This window comes from Microcebus murinus, chromosome 1 (assembly GCF_040939455.1).
Source record: "Microcebus murinus isolate Inina chromosome 1, M.murinus_Inina_mat1.0, whole genome shotgun sequence".
Taxonomy (NCBI): Eukaryota; Metazoa; Chordata; class Mammalia; order Primates; family Cheirogaleidae; genus Microcebus; species Microcebus murinus.
Window position 1 is genome coordinate 149,228,366 of NC_134104.1, and position 18,201 is coordinate 149,246,566.

Genomic DNA, 18,201 nt, shown 5'->3' on the forward strand with positions numbered 1-18,201 from the left:
TTCGAACTCCTGACCTGGATAATCTGCCCGCCTCCGCCTCCCAGAGTGCTAGGATTATAGGCGTGAGCCACCACGCCCGGCCGATTTACCGAATCTTTTAAGCCCGTTATTGAGACCTACTGCTCAGAAAAAATATTCCTTTTAGAACACCACTGGTGACTGACGTGCACCTAGTGACTCAAAACTCTGATGGAGACAGAGTACAAGGAGATGAATGTTTTCATGCTGCTAACACAACGTCCATTCTGCAGATCAAGGAAGGATTTTCGTGGGAACCCTGTAAGTATCTGGTGATGGGGCTGCTCCAAAGAAGGGAAGATGGATGGATGAGTGAGATAAATGAATGAAGGTAAGAATGAATGTAAAATGGTACCCAGCCATTAAAAACTAAAGGAAAATTTCAGCTCATTGGATTTGGCCCACGGACAGATTTTGACTGTGAATTCTAAGGCTGAGGAGAGATGATGGTAGTAAGTACTCGCTGTGCTTGCCCTGAGCAATCAAAAAGGCTTCCTAGGGGCAGAGTGTGGGGAGTGACACCTCCCTGCTCAGGGCAAGCTTATGAGGCAATGGAAACTCCCTCAAGAGGGCATATGAAAACACTAGTGTTGTCTGTTGAGCCAAAGATCCTGTTTACAGGACATTAGGAAGAAAAGGAGTAATTTAGGGGTTATCAGTACTGATTGAATTGACTCCAAACCTCACCTATTGCAGCAATGGGCTAGGCCACCTCGGAGTCCATGGCCCAGCGTTCTCCTTGATCTGCAGCTGGGACCTGGCTTGGCAGCCCACAGAAGCCACTCGGGGTCAGCTTACCTCAGTGCCAAGCCCGAGGAGCTATCGAGGTAGGTCTCCACTGCACTCTGAGCATAGACTGTCATTGTGAACTGAAGCAATGGGTTGAGGTCCCTGTCACCTCTGAGTTTTCATGATTCCAGGATTCTGCCTTATTGTTAGAGAGGTGCACAGGCAGGGCATGTGGGCCAGTGGGAGCAAACCAGGTGAGAGATCAGAGCCCGGGGGCTGGGCCTCTGCTTGAAGAATCCTCAGTCTAGAAGCCCTCGGGCCCCCTCAGATCCGTTGGCACTGCACCCTCAGACAGCGTGAGCACCTCCTCAACAGCTCCCTTCCCCGTGACTGAAACCCCAGCATCTTTGCCTCTTTCCTTTGGGTTAGGGTGTCAGAAGCGCCAGTGGACAGACGGACATGCATTCTTCACTGGCCTCTCACTGTGCGTGCTTGTGCACATTGAGCTAGAAGCAGACACGACTCAACAAGGCCCCATCCGCTTGGGGAGCATCTTTGAGACCAGAGGGGAGATGGACTTTGGGAAGGATGAGGAGACAAACACAAGTGTCATGGGGACCCAGGGAGAGGGCAGAGATATGAGAAAAGGCTTCAGCATGTGAACTGACACATACTGAGCACTCAGTAATGTGAGCCAGGCCCTGCTCTAAGTGGTTTTCATGTATTCTCTCTCTTTGCCTCACAGCAGCACCTATAAGGCACTACTATTACTCCCATTTTACAGGTAAGGAATGGAGGCACGGTGAAGTTACCTAACTTGATCGGGGGGCTCAACTAGGAATGGAAACATTTGTTGAGTCTTTTAAAGATCAGGAAGGGGTGGGTGTGAAATTATGTAAGTGCTTGGTGCATTTCTACTAAATAAGCTGGCAAATAGATGAACGCATGAGTACATAAAGGTATAAATGCTCAGGAAGCCACAGGGGTAAGCGTGGGGTCAAGGTAGGGTTAGAGAGAAGGTCCAGAGCTGAGTTGGGAAAGGTCAGAACAAAATGTAATGTCAATAAGCAGCTGTGACCATAGCTAGAGGCTTCTCTCTGAGCTTCCTCCTGGTCACCTCCTCCTCCCATGTGACCAGGATCTGCCTCGTATTAAGTTCAAGGAGGCGGTTTTCTTCCAGACACTGCCTCACCAGGGTTAGATACACAACTTGCAGCCACAGGGCAAGGTCCAGGGGTTCAGATCTTTCCACCCCCTAATATAACGAGGCCTCCGAACCTCTTCTGGCTCCCAGAGAACGTGTGTCTGTCCGGGCGTCACCGCGGGAGCGTGGCCATGGTGCTCTGGAGCCTGGCGCTGGGAGCTCTGCTGCTGGTCACGGTGCTGTACCTGTGCCTGCCAGGGCATCTCCGACAACGCGGGCCCCAGGAGCCCCCTCTGGACAAGGGCACAGTGCCCTGGCTGGGCCATGCCATGGCTTTCCAGAAGAATACGTTTGGATTCCTGAAGCGCATGTGGACCAAGCACGGGGATGTGTTCACAGTGCAGCTGGCAGGCCAGTACTTCACCTTCGTCATGGACCCCCTCTCCTTCGGTCCCATCCTCAAGGAAACACAGAGGAAACCACATCCAAAATTTGAAAACGGCCTGGTACAAAAGGTATTTGGATACTATGCAGAGGGAAAGAACAAACAGAAGATCCACCTGGCTAGCCAGAAGTACCTGATGGGGCATGAATTGGAGGATCTCAATGAGGTCATGGTGGACACCCTGTCCCTGATAATGCTTGGGCCCAAAGGCCGAAGTCTGGATGCCAGTGGCTGGCGTGAGGATGGCCTCTTTCACTTCTGCTATAACACCACGTTCAAGGCTGGCTACTTGAGCTTGTTTGGCCACACGAAGGACAAGGAGCAGGACCTGCGACAGGCAGAGCAGTTATTCACCCACTTCCTCAGGTTTGACCACTTTTTCCCCAGGTGTGTCTATTCCCTGCTGGGGCCCCGAGAGTGGCTAGAAATGGGCCGACTACAGCGTTTCTTTCCCAAGATGCTCTCTGCTAAACACAACCAGGAGAAGGGACACGTAAGCAAGTGGCTATGCTGCATGCGTCAGTTTCTGAGGGAGCACGGAGCAGCCCCAGACATGCAGGACAGGTTCAGCTTCATTATGCTCTGGGCCTCCCAGGCAAACAAAGGCCCTGCAGCTTTCTGGGCCCTCCTGTTCCTCCTGAAGCACCCAGAAGCCATGCAGGCTGTGAAGGAGGAGGCCTCCCAGGTCCTGGGTGGGGCGAGGCTGGCGGCTGTACAGTCCTTCTCCTTGCAGCGGGGTGCCCTGCACTGCACCCCGGTGCTGGACAGTGTGATGGAGGAGACGCTGCGGCTGCGGACCGCGCCCACGCTCTGCAGGGCAGCGAGCGAGGACTGCATGCTGAAGACGGCCAGTGGGAAGCAGTACCTGTGCCGCCGCGGGGACATCGTGGCCCTCTTTCCCTACCTGTCAGTGCACATGGACCCTGACATCCACCCTGAGCCCACGGCCTTCAAGTACGATCGCTTCCTCAACCCTGATGGCAGCCGAAAGGTAGACTTCTACAAGGCGGGCAAGAAGATCCCCCACTACACCATGCCCTGGGGCTCGGGCGTCTCCATGTGCCCTGGGAGGTTCTTCGCCCTCAGCGAGATGAAGCTCTTTGTCCTGCTCATGGTCACACACTTTGACCTAGAGCTAGTGGACCCTTACATGCCTGTGCCCGAAGTTGACCCCATGCGCTGGGGCTTTGGTGTGATGCACCCCATCCAGGACCTGCGCTTCCGCTACCGCCTGCAGCCTGCAGAGTGAGCTCCACAAGCCTGGGCTAGCCGGACAGAGGCTCCTGCCTCGGGCTCCCCCCTCCTCTCTCCCTCTGGGCCCCAGACTCCCCCCCCCCACCGCTCTGGTTCTGTGGCACCTCCTGCCTGTGTCCTGCTCACCCTCCATCTTCACCCCCTGGTCTGGTCCTGTCACACACTTGCCATTCTCTCCTTAAAACACCATTTCTCACGGTGCGTCCTGCATGGCCCTCCTCTCGCAGGAAGCCCAGCGCACGGGGAAGTGTCTGCGGGCCACCCCACTGCAGACGGCGCCTGCCCTGAGAAGTCCTGCAGTGCAGAACTGGTGCCCACCAGGAACGCGCCATCTGGCAAATCTTACCCACTACCCTCCGCCTTGCTTTACTTCTGTTCTCCAACATTTATTCCACATCCGGTAAAATTCAGGTTCTAGAACAGTGTCTTCCAATAGAAATATAAGATAATATAATGGGGAAGCTACATGTGTAATTTTTAGTTTTGTAGTAGATACATGTTTAAAAATTAAGGAGAGAGATAAGTCATTTTTTGAATATATTTTACTTAACTGAGTAGTTCCCAAATATTAACATGTGATCAATATCAAAAGTATTAGTGACATATTTTTCCATTCCTTTTCTCATCCTGTCTTCAATATCCGGTGTCTGGGGTCCCCTCGGCACTTCCCAAGCCAACTAGCCACAGGCCTGGTGCCCAGTAGCCCCTGGGGGAGCAGCTGTGTGTGGGGAGCGCGGGCGGAGAAGCTCTGCCTTCACGGTAGCGGCTCTGCAAGGTCCCCCTCAGCGCCCTTGTCTCCCCCGTGCACCCCCTCCTCAGGGTGGTCTCAACCCCCTTGGTTGCCATGATCACTGCTGAGCTCAGAGCTTTCTCCTACCCCCAGACCCCCGGGAGGCCCTCAGTTCCTCTGACTCTGCTTGGCCCACACAGAACTCAGCCTGTGTGCCCTGCCTCTTGCCTGAACCTCCCTTCCCCTGACTTCCCTGCCTCTCTGCTCAGGACACTGCCATCCAGTCAGGCCCCAGTCCTGTGACCCTGATCTCCTGTGATGCCTCTGAAATGTGTCCCCTCCTCCCCACCCTGCTGTTATTCCTATACCTGTCCCCTCTGCATGTCTCTCCACACCAGGCCTGCCTGGCCCTCTGTCCACCTGCTGCCAGAGGCCTCTTTCCACAGGCGTCTCTGATTGTCACTGTTTTGCTTTCCCTGTTCCCCCTTGCCCTCACACACTTGACATTTAAGTTTTGCCACAATTGTTCCCCAAATTTCTTAATCCAGTGCATTGTGACTTTGCCAGCTTTCATTGGTTTTCCTCCAGTGCCAGCAGCTCCTGGAAGCCTTCTTAGATTTCACCCTCCCATCCTCTGGCCAAAGGCCCCCCCCCCCCCCGCCCCCCCCAGCACCATTTGTATCACAGCACCTACATGATCTGTCATTGTTTTCTGTGGCCTGGTTTCCTCCTGCTTCCGTGCCTGAGGCTGCAGCCCACTAAGGCCTGCTATCATATTCATTCACTTCTCACCTTCAATTCCCTAAATCCTGATTAAATTGTCCAAACCGGACTTCTAATCTTGGCTCATTTATGTCCTGTCCTAAAATCATGTCTTGGTCCTCCAAGGCCTAAGCCTTGAGGCATATGACATGGAGACAATCCCATTGTTGGGTAGGGGACACAGGAGGGGGACAATGGGGCTGGGATGTAGGGGTCTGTCCCTGGAAAACAAACCAATGACCTCTCCACACAGCCAGGCCCTGTGCCCAGTCCACTGGGGAGGGTTAAGGGCACGGGGCCTTCACACACCTCCTGGGCCCTGCCCAGACCTCAGTGCTGTGTCCCTTCCTTTCCCCACACCCAAAGGAATATGGAGTGGGAGCCTGGCCTGCGCACGGGAAGGGGCAGGGCTGAGTGCCTGAGTCCCCTGAGCCGGGACCAAAAGTTCTCAACGGGGAGTGAAAGTGGGCAGATCTTGGAGGAACTTCCTGGGCTCTGTGGCCTGCTCGAGAGCCCCAGAGGGTGTGCTTGGGTCCGAGGGAGGCTTCAGTGGGTGGGGGGGAGGTGAACACAAGGGTACATCCCATGCTCTGGGATGTCCACGGTAACTACAGGCCTCCAGGAAGCAGTGAACACCCCCACTGGGTGTGCACTGACAGCCAAATGGCAGGCAGGTGAGGGGCTCTGGCGCCTGTGGTTCTGTGTCCCCTTCATGAGGACGGCTGGTCACTGCCTGCTCCTACCCAGCAGATCTGTCCCTCAATGCCTCATTGATGCACCAAATGTTTTCTCCCTCTCACCGCTGTCCTCAGCAGGACCTCAGGGGAAAGCCTACGGAACGCATTCTCTCTAGGGTTGCTCGCAGCAGAGCAGGATCGGGGTGACGCTCTGGGTGGGATCCAGGCGCCTGGGAAAGGAGGGGATGTGTTTCACAGGGAGTGACTGCTGAGACACTCGCACCTCACCTCCTGGAGCTGAGGGCGGCCAGCAGCCCTGCCTCAGGCCAAGCGGCTACTGCACTTCTCCGGGGCAGCCCAGGCAAGAGGCTCCACCCTGCCTCAGAGCCTGAGGGTCAGGGACGCCCGGGGGCTTTCCCGAGACCCCTGGGAACGGGTTGGCAGTGCGGTCAGGAGGCCCGGCCTTGCAGGCCTTTGGGAAGACAGTGAGCAGCAGGAGGGACCACGGCCCAGGCCGGGCAGTGAGGTCAGGACGGAGGAGGCCCTGGTGGCCTGGGCTGTGGGGGATGGCCGGGTGCAGTGTGGGCCCCGGAGACAGTGACAGGGAACAACAGGCGCCTGCAGCTCGCCCCTCCTGTCTTTTGGGCACAGGCACTAGTTTTCAGACATCTGTCTTTTGCCAACTGTGCCCACTCACCTACACACACACAGAAAGACACACAGGAAACCCACGGGCACATACCCAGACCCACTTGGACACAGTGACACATACACAGCCATGTACTATGCACGGTCCACACAGCAACACAGACACACGTGCACAGACTCCCCAGACAGAGGGACACACGTGCACACACACAGACACACACACACACACACACACACACACACACACACACACACACACACATCTACCAATGCTGCTGGGACAAGCCCTACCTGGTGTTGGTTACCTGGCATACCCTTCCCTGTCATATCTGGGCACAGTCAGGGCCTCTGGGCATCTAGTCTGGCCATCTGACCTTTGAGAAATTGGCAGAGAAAGTTGACAGCCAAGTTCCTTAACAGGCCAGTTTAATGAAGTCCCTTCTGGGTGTTACTTTCATTTCATTTTTACCTTAACCTAGAGTTCGGAGGCAACCTCTGTTTTAATCCTTAGAAAAAAGGAACCCGAAGAAACCAATGTCAACCACTCTGTTGGGCCTTTCAAAGTGACTTGGAAATGATCCATCCCCTCTTTGTTCTCTGTTTTTGCTTTCTTCAGCCCTTTTCTGTCTATAAAACCACCCTCTTCTGCTCAGCTATGTGGAACACGCCTTCTGTCTTATGAAATGAATGCATTCCTGACTCAATGAATGTATTGCCTGAGTCTATAATTGCAAAGAAAGCCGACTGGCAAATAAAGCCGATTTAAACTGAATCTGTGATAATTTTGTGTTTGGACAGGCTGCTGGTCTGAGGGAGGTGGCAGTGGAGGCTGAGAGTGTCAGGGTCCCTGTGTCCCCGGCTGCAGATTAGATAACAGGAGAGAAGAGACAGGAAGTGCAGGGGTGGCCAGGAAACCAATGTGGCAACCCGGGCAGGAGAGTGTGGTGTCTTGCAAGCAGGTGACGAAAGTGGAGGGACAAGGCCCGAGTGAGCGCCTGCTGCCCACAGCTGGTGACTGGGAACTGAGGAGTCCCCTGGAGAGAGCTCTGAGTGGACGCCCCGTGGAGCAGGGTCCTGTCCGCTTCCACCAGATGGCGCTGGGGTCACCCAGGCTGGATTATCCCCCATGGCCCCTTGCTAGGGGAATGCTCAGCCTGCCTGTCTCCAAGGGCATTCATACCCATCACCTCTTCTTGGGCAGTGAGCCTGCTGCTCTCAGAGCAGGTGGACTGCGGAGCCTGGGCCGTGCTGGGGGCCTGTGAGTCTCACTGTCCCTCCTTGCCCCTGGGCCACTCCATTTATAACTGGAAGATTGGGACCTTATTTAATTAAGAGTTTCGTACCTTATGTAGCTGTTCTTAAATTCTTTCCCTAATGGCAGACCAGAGAAAATTCAGACTCCAAGGCATATAACCAGGGATGAGGAATTAAGTCACCTCACAGCTAGCATATCATTTTTCATCCCAATCCATTATATACACATGTATTTGTGTTAATGTTAAAATAATTAAGTTATTATTAAAGTGTTTTAAATACATTTCTGACACTGTACAGCAAAATCTTCATCTAAAATCACTGCTCTAGAAAGCAGTAACTATGGGCAAGCCACTTAAAATTGATCAGCCTCCATTTTTTGATCAAAGAAAATACAACATTATGCTTTCTTTCTTCACTTTTTTAAAATAAATGAGTGAAAATCATTTACAGAAAACATGATCTTTAAGTTTATTATTATTTGGACATAGATCTTTTGACATAGATAACCAAACATTGGCAATAATTGTATTTTTTTCTGGAATGCTAACACTAATTCTCAGTTGCAAAACAATCATGGCATAGCCAGATATAATATATGACACATTTGAAGGCTAATTCCCTGGCCCAGCCCAAAGAATTAAGACTGTCACTGTCTAATTTTTGTAGTTATTTATGTTGTGTTCCACGTGTAGGCAACTAGGTAAGTATTGATTACTTTAGTGCATGTTAACTTTTATTATCTCCTTACGACTCCAGATCTTACAGACATTACAATAAAGAGTGTAACTTCACAACTGACGTTCGATTGCTACCCTTATGAGCCCCAGTCCCCCTTTCACTCCTTCCCCCACCTGGACAAGCCTCTAAGAAAGCCTGTAGGCTCCTTCCCTTCATGCTAGCAGCAAGTTCAAACCACGTGAGCCCCTTCAGGCAGAACCCTAGAAACCCTCACCCCAGTCCTGCCCCAGACACAAACTTCAAGCCACTCACCTCTCTTTGCTCACTTCAACCACCTTTATTGGCTTGGGTACCTGCCCTGCTCTCCCCAGAATGTCTCAATATTTAAGTAATAACTTCCCTCATATCCTCCTGGTACATGTGAGGCATCATCAGTTTTGTTTTGTTTTGTTTTGTTTTGCTTTGTTTGTCAATGATCAAATACAACTAGGTCTCAAATATCATAGGTTTTGACACTCAAACCAATACTGGGTGCATGGGTGGGTGAATGGTTTCCATACCACCTGAAAGAGTGATCTCAACAGATGTTAAAAATATAAAAGGATGTTATGAACAACTTCATACCAATAAATTGGATGAAATGAACAAAATCTTTCAAAAAATGCAGCCTACCAAAAGTGACACAAGAATAATAGAAAATCTGAACATTGCTAAAGATATCAAATTCATAATTAAAAGCCTTCCCACAAAGAAAACTCTCGGCCCAGGTAATTTCACTGGTTAATTCTTCCAAACATTTGAGGGCAAAATAATACCATTTAACACAAATTTTGTCAGAAATTTTTAAAAAGAAAGAACATTTCCCAATTTATTTGATGAAGCCCTGATACCAAAACCTAACAATAATATTATAAGGAGGAAAAATTATAGGTCCTTATCTCTCAGGAACATAGATACAAAAATCTTAAAACAAAACAAATATCAACAAATAAAGTCTAGTGATATGTATACACACATACATATATGTATATATGGTGATATGGAGTATAATCATTAACAAGCTGAGTTTATTCTAAGAATAAAAGTATCTGGCCGGGCGCTGTGGCTCACGCCTGTAATCCTAGCTCTTGGGAGGCCGAGGCGGGCGAATTGCTCAAGGTCAGGAGTTCAAAACCAGCCTGAGCAAGAGCGAGACCCCGTCTCTACTATAAATAGAAAGAAATCAATTGGCCAACGGATATATATATATAAAAAATTAGCCGGGCGTGGTGGCGCATGCCTGTAGTCCCAGCTACTCGGGAGGCTGAGGCAGAAGGATCACTCGAGCCCAGGAGTTTGAGGTTGCTGTGAGCTAGGCTGACACCACGGCACTCACTCTAGCCTGGACAACAAAGCGAGACTCTGTCTCAAAAAAAAAAAAAAAAAAGAATAAAAGTATCATCAATGTAATAACTAACAAAATAGAAAAATGTGTCATCTCAATAGATTTTGATAAAATTTAAAAATCATTCACAATAAAAAATAAAAAATTCTCATCAAACTAAAAATAAGAAGGCACTACTTTAATCTGGTAAAGAGTGTCTATAAAGAACTTATAGTTAGCATTAAATTTAATGGTAAAATACTGAACTCTTTTTCTTCTGAGTTTGGGGATAAAAACAGAATCCATTAACACTTGTACTCAAAATTTTACTGGAAAAATTAGCCAATGCAGAGTAAGAACAAGAAATAAAAGATATAAAACTAAAATAGGAATAATAAAAATATCATTTTTCATGGAAATGTTATTTTGTACATAAAAATACAAATGAATCTACAAATTACTAGAAATAATAAATGAAGTCATCAAGGTCACCAGATACAAAGTCAAGATATAAAAATCAATTATATTATTCTATATAAGCAATAAAAAATTGAAAATAAAATGTAAAAGTATCATTATAATAACATCAATATCAAATATCCAGAAATAGTGAAATATGTTCAAGATCACTTCACTGAAAATTATAAAACCTTCCTGAAAGAAATTAAAGAAGACCTAAATAAATGAAGATATATAGCACATATAAGGACAGGAAAACTCAATATTAAAAAGATATCTATCATTTGTCAAACTGATCTATAGACTCAATTCTAGTAAGTTTATGTTAAAATTAACAAAGTGATATCAAAATTTTACTAGGCAAATGGCCTAGTGCTTAAAATAATTTTAAATAATAACAGAGTTAGATGATCTACAATATCAAAACTTATCATAAAGCTACTGTTATTAAGAAAACATCATATTAGCAATAGGATAAAGAGACAAAAAAAATTAATAAGGAGTCCAGAAATAGGTCACCATATATATATGGAGAAATTATAATCTTTTCAAAAAATGATGATGGACTAATGGGAAAAAAAATGACCTTTGTGCCCCACCACACACAATCAATAAAAATTAAATTAAGATGAATCATAGACCTAAATCTAAAAAGTAAAACAATAAAGGCTTTAGAAGAAAGCACAAGAAAATAGCTGTATGACCCTGTTGTAGGCAAAGGTTTCTTAAACAGGGCAAAAAAAGCACTAGTCATAAAAGATGAAATTATTAATAATAAATTAAACTTTATCAAGATGAAGGTTTTTGTCATTATCAAAAGATATTATTAATTTAGAGAGTGAAAGCGCAGGCCACAGACTGGGAAATTCACAATACATATCTCTAATAAAGAATTTTACCGAGAATACGTAAACAACTCTAGATCGTTAGGAAAAAAAAAAAAAAGAAAGAAAAACAGGTCAAAGGGGACAAAGATTTGAACAGGCATTTCATATAAAGAGTATCCAAATGGCCAAAAAGCATATAGAAATGATATTTAACATCATTAGTCAGTAAGGAAATACAAATTAAAATCACAATAATTACCACGATTTCCCCATGAGGATGGCTAATAATAAAACAGACTAATGAGGAGGAGACTATGGGCAACTAGGACTCTCACACATTGCTCGAGGCAGCATAAACGAATACAGCTACAGGCATACCTCAGAGACAGCATGAGTTCAGTTCCACACCACTGCAATAAAGTGACTATCGCAAGGAAGTGAGCCACAAGACTTTTGTGGTTTCCTGGTGCATGTACAAATTATGTTTACATTATACTATAGTCTATTAAGTGTGCAATGTCTCACTAAACAGTGTACATACCTTAATTTAAAAATACTTTATTGCTAAAAAATGCTAGTGATTATCTGATCCTTCAGAGAGCCATAATCTTGTTGCAGGTGGAAGTTCTTGCCTCCATGTCCATGGCTGCTCACTGATCAGGGTGGCAGTTGCTAAAGACTGGGGTGGCTGTGGCAATTTCTTAAAATCAGACAACAATGAAGCTGTGAACAGCACCACCATGTGGCCAACATTCCATATGGAATGGTTCATGCCTTGATTCAGCCTTGGCTCTTTCCCAGCTACTGTAGACAAAATGAAGACAAAGTCAGGGCAGTGAGAAGATCCATGGCCATGTGCCCACTGTGTGCTTAGGGCCTCCTAACTTCATAACTGGGCTCTGATTCAACAATCTTTTGCCAGAGGCATCTTACAGACCTCAACCTGAACAAACCTCACCCACTTCTATTTACTGCCAGCTGACCTTTTAATGTGGGATTCATAAAAATATAGTTCTTGCCACAGTTCTTGACTTCCACCATACATGGCTGCATATCTACTTGTAGGTTTTTCTCAGCAGTATGAGAACAGATGCTGTGACTGTTCTCATGGCAAACAGAGCAGGAAGCTGAGGTTTCTGTCATGTCTGAAGGACACAAAAGGCCCATCTTCATGAGGGTAGTATTTGAAGGCGTGGCAGAAAGCACTAGAAAAAAACTCTCAAAACCTTCTCCCCAAAAGTAATAAGAATTTCTTTCCTGGCAACTGGGAATATTTGCATACATTTCAAAACAACAGCCTCTCTTTCTCCTCCCTGGCAATCCTTTGGCAACTACGCCTTCCTGACCCCTTATCTACTTCTCTCTCTCCTCTCTCCCTCTCCCCGAGTTGTACCTTTCCCCTACTCAGTCTGAGAATCCCTGCAAGTGTTCATAAGAAGCACTAAAACCCCAAGTTAAAAAGTAAAAAGGATCTTGAGCACAATGTTTTAGGACCACAGAAAGTGGCATGGGGTCTACTCAGCCAGCCACACTTCCGTCATGTCAGGTCAGGTGCATCAGGCCTTACAGACACTTTAAAATACAGCCTCAAAGTTTACTAAGGAAAAATGGACAAATCCAGAAGCAATAGGAGATGTTAAAATAACTAACAGAACAACAGACAAGTATTAGTCAAGGTATAAAAGATTTGAAGAATACAAAAACTAAGTAGGCCTAAGGGATCCTTATAGAATACTACAGAATACTTAGAATACTTACAGAATACTATATCCAACAATTATAAAATATATATTCTTTAAAATATGGAACATTTCCAAAAAGTAAACATCCATTCTACAGTCTCAATATATTCCAAAGGAGTGAAATTATACACAGTATATTCTTTGACAATTATTCAACCAAGCTAGAAATCACTAACAGAAAATCCTCATGTGTCTAGAAATTAAGAAATACACATTTTAAAAACTCATGGGTCAAAGACTATATACTCTGTACTCATAATACAAATTATAAGGTTTTTTGAACTGAATGAAAATGAAGATAAAATTTGAAGATGCAAATGAAGACATGAATAAAGGGAAGTTTATAGCCTAGAGTCACATATTAAAAAATAAAAAGGTAGAAAACCAATGAGTTAAAGCACTAGCCCAAGCAGTTAGAAAAACAAAAGCAAAAACAAAGGCTAGGAGGAATAAGTTAGTAAATATGAGAGTAGAAATTAATAAAATAGAAAACAAACATATAAGAAAGATGATCATAGCTAGTTCTTTGAAAAGGCTGATAAATTGATAAGCTTCTAAAAAGACTGATCAAGAAAAATAAGAAGTCACAAATAACCTGTATTATGAATGAAAAAGACATCAGTACCGATTCTGTAATCATTAAAAATAAGAGTATATTATGAATAACTTTATGCCAGTAAATTGAAAATTTTAACCAGAATAGGAAAAGTTTCAGAAAAATACAACTTTCCAAGAAGAAAAAAAGAAGAAAGCAAATCTGAAATAGTCCTATTAAATAGACTGAATCTATATTTTTTATCTTCCTATGAAGAAATTTCCAAGCTGAGATGCCTTCAGTCGAGGTTCTATAAAATTAACATGGAATAAACAATGTCAAACTTACTTAAAATCTGTCAGAGAACAGAAGAAAAAAGTATATCCCCCAACTCATTGTATGAGGCTATGACAATCTTCATAGCAAAACCTGATCAGGATAATATAAGAAAGAAAATTTACAGTCCAATTTCATTTATTAGTATGGATGTCAAAGTATTATATAAATTAACAGTAAATCAGAGACAGTAATATGTTTTTTAAAAAGCAGGAGGAAGATAATATATCATGACACATGTTAGTTTATTCAGGGATGCAAGATTTAACTTCACAAACCAAACAATGTATTGGCTACTTTAACAGATTAAAGGAGAAAAAGCATAAAAGCATATGACTATCTCCACAGTCTTCAAAAGAACATTTGATAAAATGCAATTTCTATTTCTTAATTGTAAATTAAGGGAAAAAAACCTTACTAAAATACAAACAGAGGAATTTCCTTAATCTTACAAAAATATATATAAAAAGTTAGAGTAAAAGATCATGTTTAATGAAATTATTGAGATTGGGAATAAGGCAATAATACCCACTACCACTGCTGCTATTCAACATGGTAACCAGAGGTTCTAGCTAGTATAAGAGGACAAGAGAAATAAATTAAAACTATGAAGACTGAAAAGACAGAAATAAAACTGTGATTATTTACAAATGATGTACATCTAAAGTAACCTACATATAAATTATTAGAATTAACAGTTTAGTAAAATAGATGGATATAAACTCAATACAAAAATATTAATTTTACTTCTACATAATAGTAACATTTACCAAATTAAATTTTAAAAATAAACCTGTATTAGTTTTCTATGACTGCCATAAAAAATTAGCACAAATGTGTTGGTTGAAGACAGCACAGATTTATCATCTTACAGTTCAATAAATCATAAGTCTGACACACATCTAATCAGGCAAAAATCAAGGGACTGCATTCCTCTCTGGAGGCTCTGGGGGAGGATCTATTTTCTTGCCTTTTCCACCTCCTATCGCTGCCTTCATTCCACAGTTTGTGGCTCCCTTCTTTCATCTTCAGAGCCATTATCATTGCCTCACTTTGATCTTCTTCCAAAGTCACATAACCCTCTGAAGACAGCCAGGAAATGATTTCTAGATTTAAGGTCTCATGTCATTAGATTGGACCCATGTGGATAATCCAGGATAATCTCCTCCATCTCAAGGTCCTTAACCTTAATTGTATCTGCAAATTCCCTTTTGCCATGTGTTATGTGTAAAAGTAACATATTCATAGGCTCTGGGGATTAGGACATGAACATCTCTGGCGGGAGGGGGGCACTAGTCTGCCTACCACAATGCAATTTATCATAACATAAAAATGTTAAGTATCTAGGAATAAATTCCTCAAAATATCTTTAAATGCCACACATAAAACTATAAACCATTATTGAGGGGGAGTGAACACAAAAAATGGTGGCATAGGAAACTCTTAAGTTGATATCTCCACAAAAGCAACCACTGAGCTGGAAAGAGAAATTGGAATGAACTAATTTGGAATCTGGAACCTGATCAGACACTTAATATAACCAGGGTAGCACTTAATAAAGAGAGAGGATGATGAGGTTTTTTGTTTTGGTTTTCATCGCTGGATGACCACACATAATGGGTCAGAAACTTTAGTGACCATAAACAAGGAATAATACAATTGGCAAAAATAGTTTGGAAAAGTCACAAATGGATGACTCCAGTACTCAACAAGCAAAAAAAAAAAAAAAAATTCTTGAGTAGTGAGAGAATCATATTTCTAGAGTTACCATTCTGGAGTTAATACTCAGAATGTCTGGTCTCAAAAAAAAAAAAATACAAGGCATACAAAGAAATATAGCCCATTCACATGCCAAAAATAATTTTGACAGAAACTATGCATGAGGAAGCACCAATATTGGAATAACAAGGCAAAAATGTTAAATGAATTATCTTAAATATACTCAATGAGTTCAAAACACTATGGACAAAGAATAAAGAAAATCAGGGAAATGATATATAAACACAGTGAGAGTATCAACAGAAATTACAAAAAAGAATCAAACAGAAATTCTGGAGTTGAAAAGTGTAATAACTGAAATGAAAAATTCACTGAAGGGGTTTAATAGCAAATTTGAACAGGCAGAAGGATCAGGGAACTTGAAGATAAGGCAGTTGAAATTATCCAGTCTGAAGAACAGAAAGAAAAAGGATGTATAAAAATTAACAGAGCCCAAGGGACCCTTGGGACACCTTCAATTTTGCCAAATATGCATCACAGAAGTCCTAATGTGAAAAGAGAGAGAGAATGAGACAGAAAAAATAATTGAAGAAATAATGGTAGAAAACGTCCCAAATCTGATGAAAAACATGAATATACACATCCAAGAATCTCAATAAACTTTAAGCAGGATAAACTCAAAGAGATCCACAATGAGACACATTATAGTCAAACTGTGGAAACCCAAAGGCAAAGAGAGGACTTTGAAAGCAGCAAGAGAGAAGCAATTCAAGAGATCCTTGATGAGATAAACAGCTGATTTCTCATCAGAAATCATGGGGGACAGAAGGCAATGGGATGACATATTTTAAGTCCTGAAAGAAAGAAAACATCTTGCAACCAAGAATTCTATATCAGGCAAAATGATCCTTTAAAAATAAAGAAGATTAAGATACTTTTGGATTAAAAAAAGCTGAAGGATTTCATTGTCAGTAGAACGGCCTAATAAATAATAAAGGGAGTCCTTCAGAGTGAAATGAAAGGACACAAGACAGTAACTCAAAACTACAGAAAAAATAAAGAATCCTGGTGTTATGGACTAAATATTGTGTGCCTTCAAATTCATATGTTGTAATCTTAACCCCCAAGGGTCATTATGTATATTAGGAGGTAGGGCCTTTGGCTCCACCCTGATGAATGGGATTAGTGCCCTTATAAAAGAGACCCATAAAAGCTCCTTTGCCCCTTCTACCATGTGAGGATGTAGCAAAAAGACAGCCATCTATGAGCCAAACAAGTGGGTCCTCACCAGACACCAAATATGCCAGTACCTTGATCTTGGACTTCCTAGCCTCTGTGAGAAATAGATTTCTGCTGTTTATAAGCTACCTAGTCTAAGTATTTTGTTGTAGAATCCAGAATGAACTAAGGCAACTAGAAAAGATAACTACATAGGTAAATATATTAATAAAAGCCAGTATTATTGAGCTTTTGACTTGTAATTCCTTTTTTCTGTATGATTTAAAAGGCAAATGTATAAAACAATAACTATAAATTTATGTTAATGGATTTAATCTGTGACAATAACAATATAAAGGGGGAAACATGGAGATGTATAGGAGCAGAGTGTTTGAATACTGGTGAATTCAGTCCAAGTTCATGAAACAAGATAACTAATCTTGGGAGTTTGTTTGTAATTCTTGTTTCTATTTTTAAGACTAGATTCCTGGGAAATATCCCTGGGTTAGCACAGCTTGGTGGTCAGTCCATGGCTAGTCAGAAGTTGTACTTAAACACCTTAAGCCAGTTAGGCTTCCACTCTTTGCTAATAGATGTGTGTGTGTGTGTGTGTGTGTGTGTGTTTGGAATTTAATGAACTTTTAGGCAGTTTAGTCTGTCTTGGCTTTTACTTTCTGTGTGCTTAAGGCCTCACATACACTCAAGGAGGAAGGAATACTGGGGCCCTATCCAGTTCTTCCCGTGTGTACAGACTTGAACAAGTGTGCCACATTCCAGGCTAGTAGGGACATGTAAAAGCTTAATAAGGCTGATTATGGCCATTTTGTTCATTGGAACTCTCTGTTAAATTTCTTGCTGGCCTGATGCCTGCTCCAACTAGGATCATAACTTCTAGCTAGCTGAAATGCTAGCCTTCCTGGATTGTCTGCTATTGTTCCTAGACTATCCTACTAATGTTCTCAACACTCCTTGGCATGCATTTTTCCATGCTCACTACTGGTTAAATGAACCCCTCCAGCAGCAAGCTTCCCAGACAGTCCTCATAGCCTGTACTGTAGAATTACCAGCCACAGAGCTGCATTTGGGGAATGAGAATCACCCCAGACAAAAACAACACAGACTCCCACTGAGGTTCAATAGGTTTTTTTAAAGAAATACTTCTCAATTTGATGTATGCCTTGGTCAATTTACAGCATCCTAAGTAATGGATAATATATATATATATATTTTTTTTCAGTTTCAGTGTTTTTTACACAGGGTATTTGCCAAGCTTCTTGTTTATCTACTCCAGAGGTCCTGCTCCTTACTCCCATTCATTTTCATTGTACCAAACAAGTCTCATTGCCAAGCTTGACTTAGTGAGAAGTATGAATCCTCCCCCTGAGAGTATGAGTGAATCTTTGGTAAATAGTTATACAATCTATTCCATAAGTTTCTCTTGCTCCCTCACTGCTCATCTGGATGATCTCCCCTCAGATATTAAGCTCCCAGAATGATTGACACAAGTTGATATGTCCCTTCTGAGATCTATCAAATTCAAAACTTAGGGAGCAGCCTGCAACATGCAATTCATTCTACCAATCCACCAGGCTGCCCTTATAAGTTTTCTCTTTGACCCAGATACACTGTGATCTGGCCATGTTGTGTCTAGTTTCCTTCC

At 43.4% G+C, this 18,201-nt stretch overlaps 2 protein-coding genes across 2 annotated transcripts in view; one reads left to right on the forward strand and one right to left on the reverse strand.

Annotated features, from left to right (window-relative positions):
• HIGD1A (HIG1 hypoxia inducible domain family member 1A) overlaps positions 1–18,201 on the reverse strand; it is a 463,894-nt gene that overhangs the window by 179,473 nt on the left and 266,220 nt on the right. The gene's annotated exons all lie outside the window — the stretch shown is intronic.
• Positions 1,765–3,585, forward strand: LOC142861969 (7-alpha-hydroxycholest-4-en-3-one 12-alpha-hydroxylase-like). The gene has a single exon (XM_075994701.1). It carries the CDS (start codon positions 2,083–2,085, stop codon positions 3,583–3,585), a length of 1,503 nt encoding a protein of 500 aa, XP_075850816.1. The 5' UTR covers positions 1,765–2,082.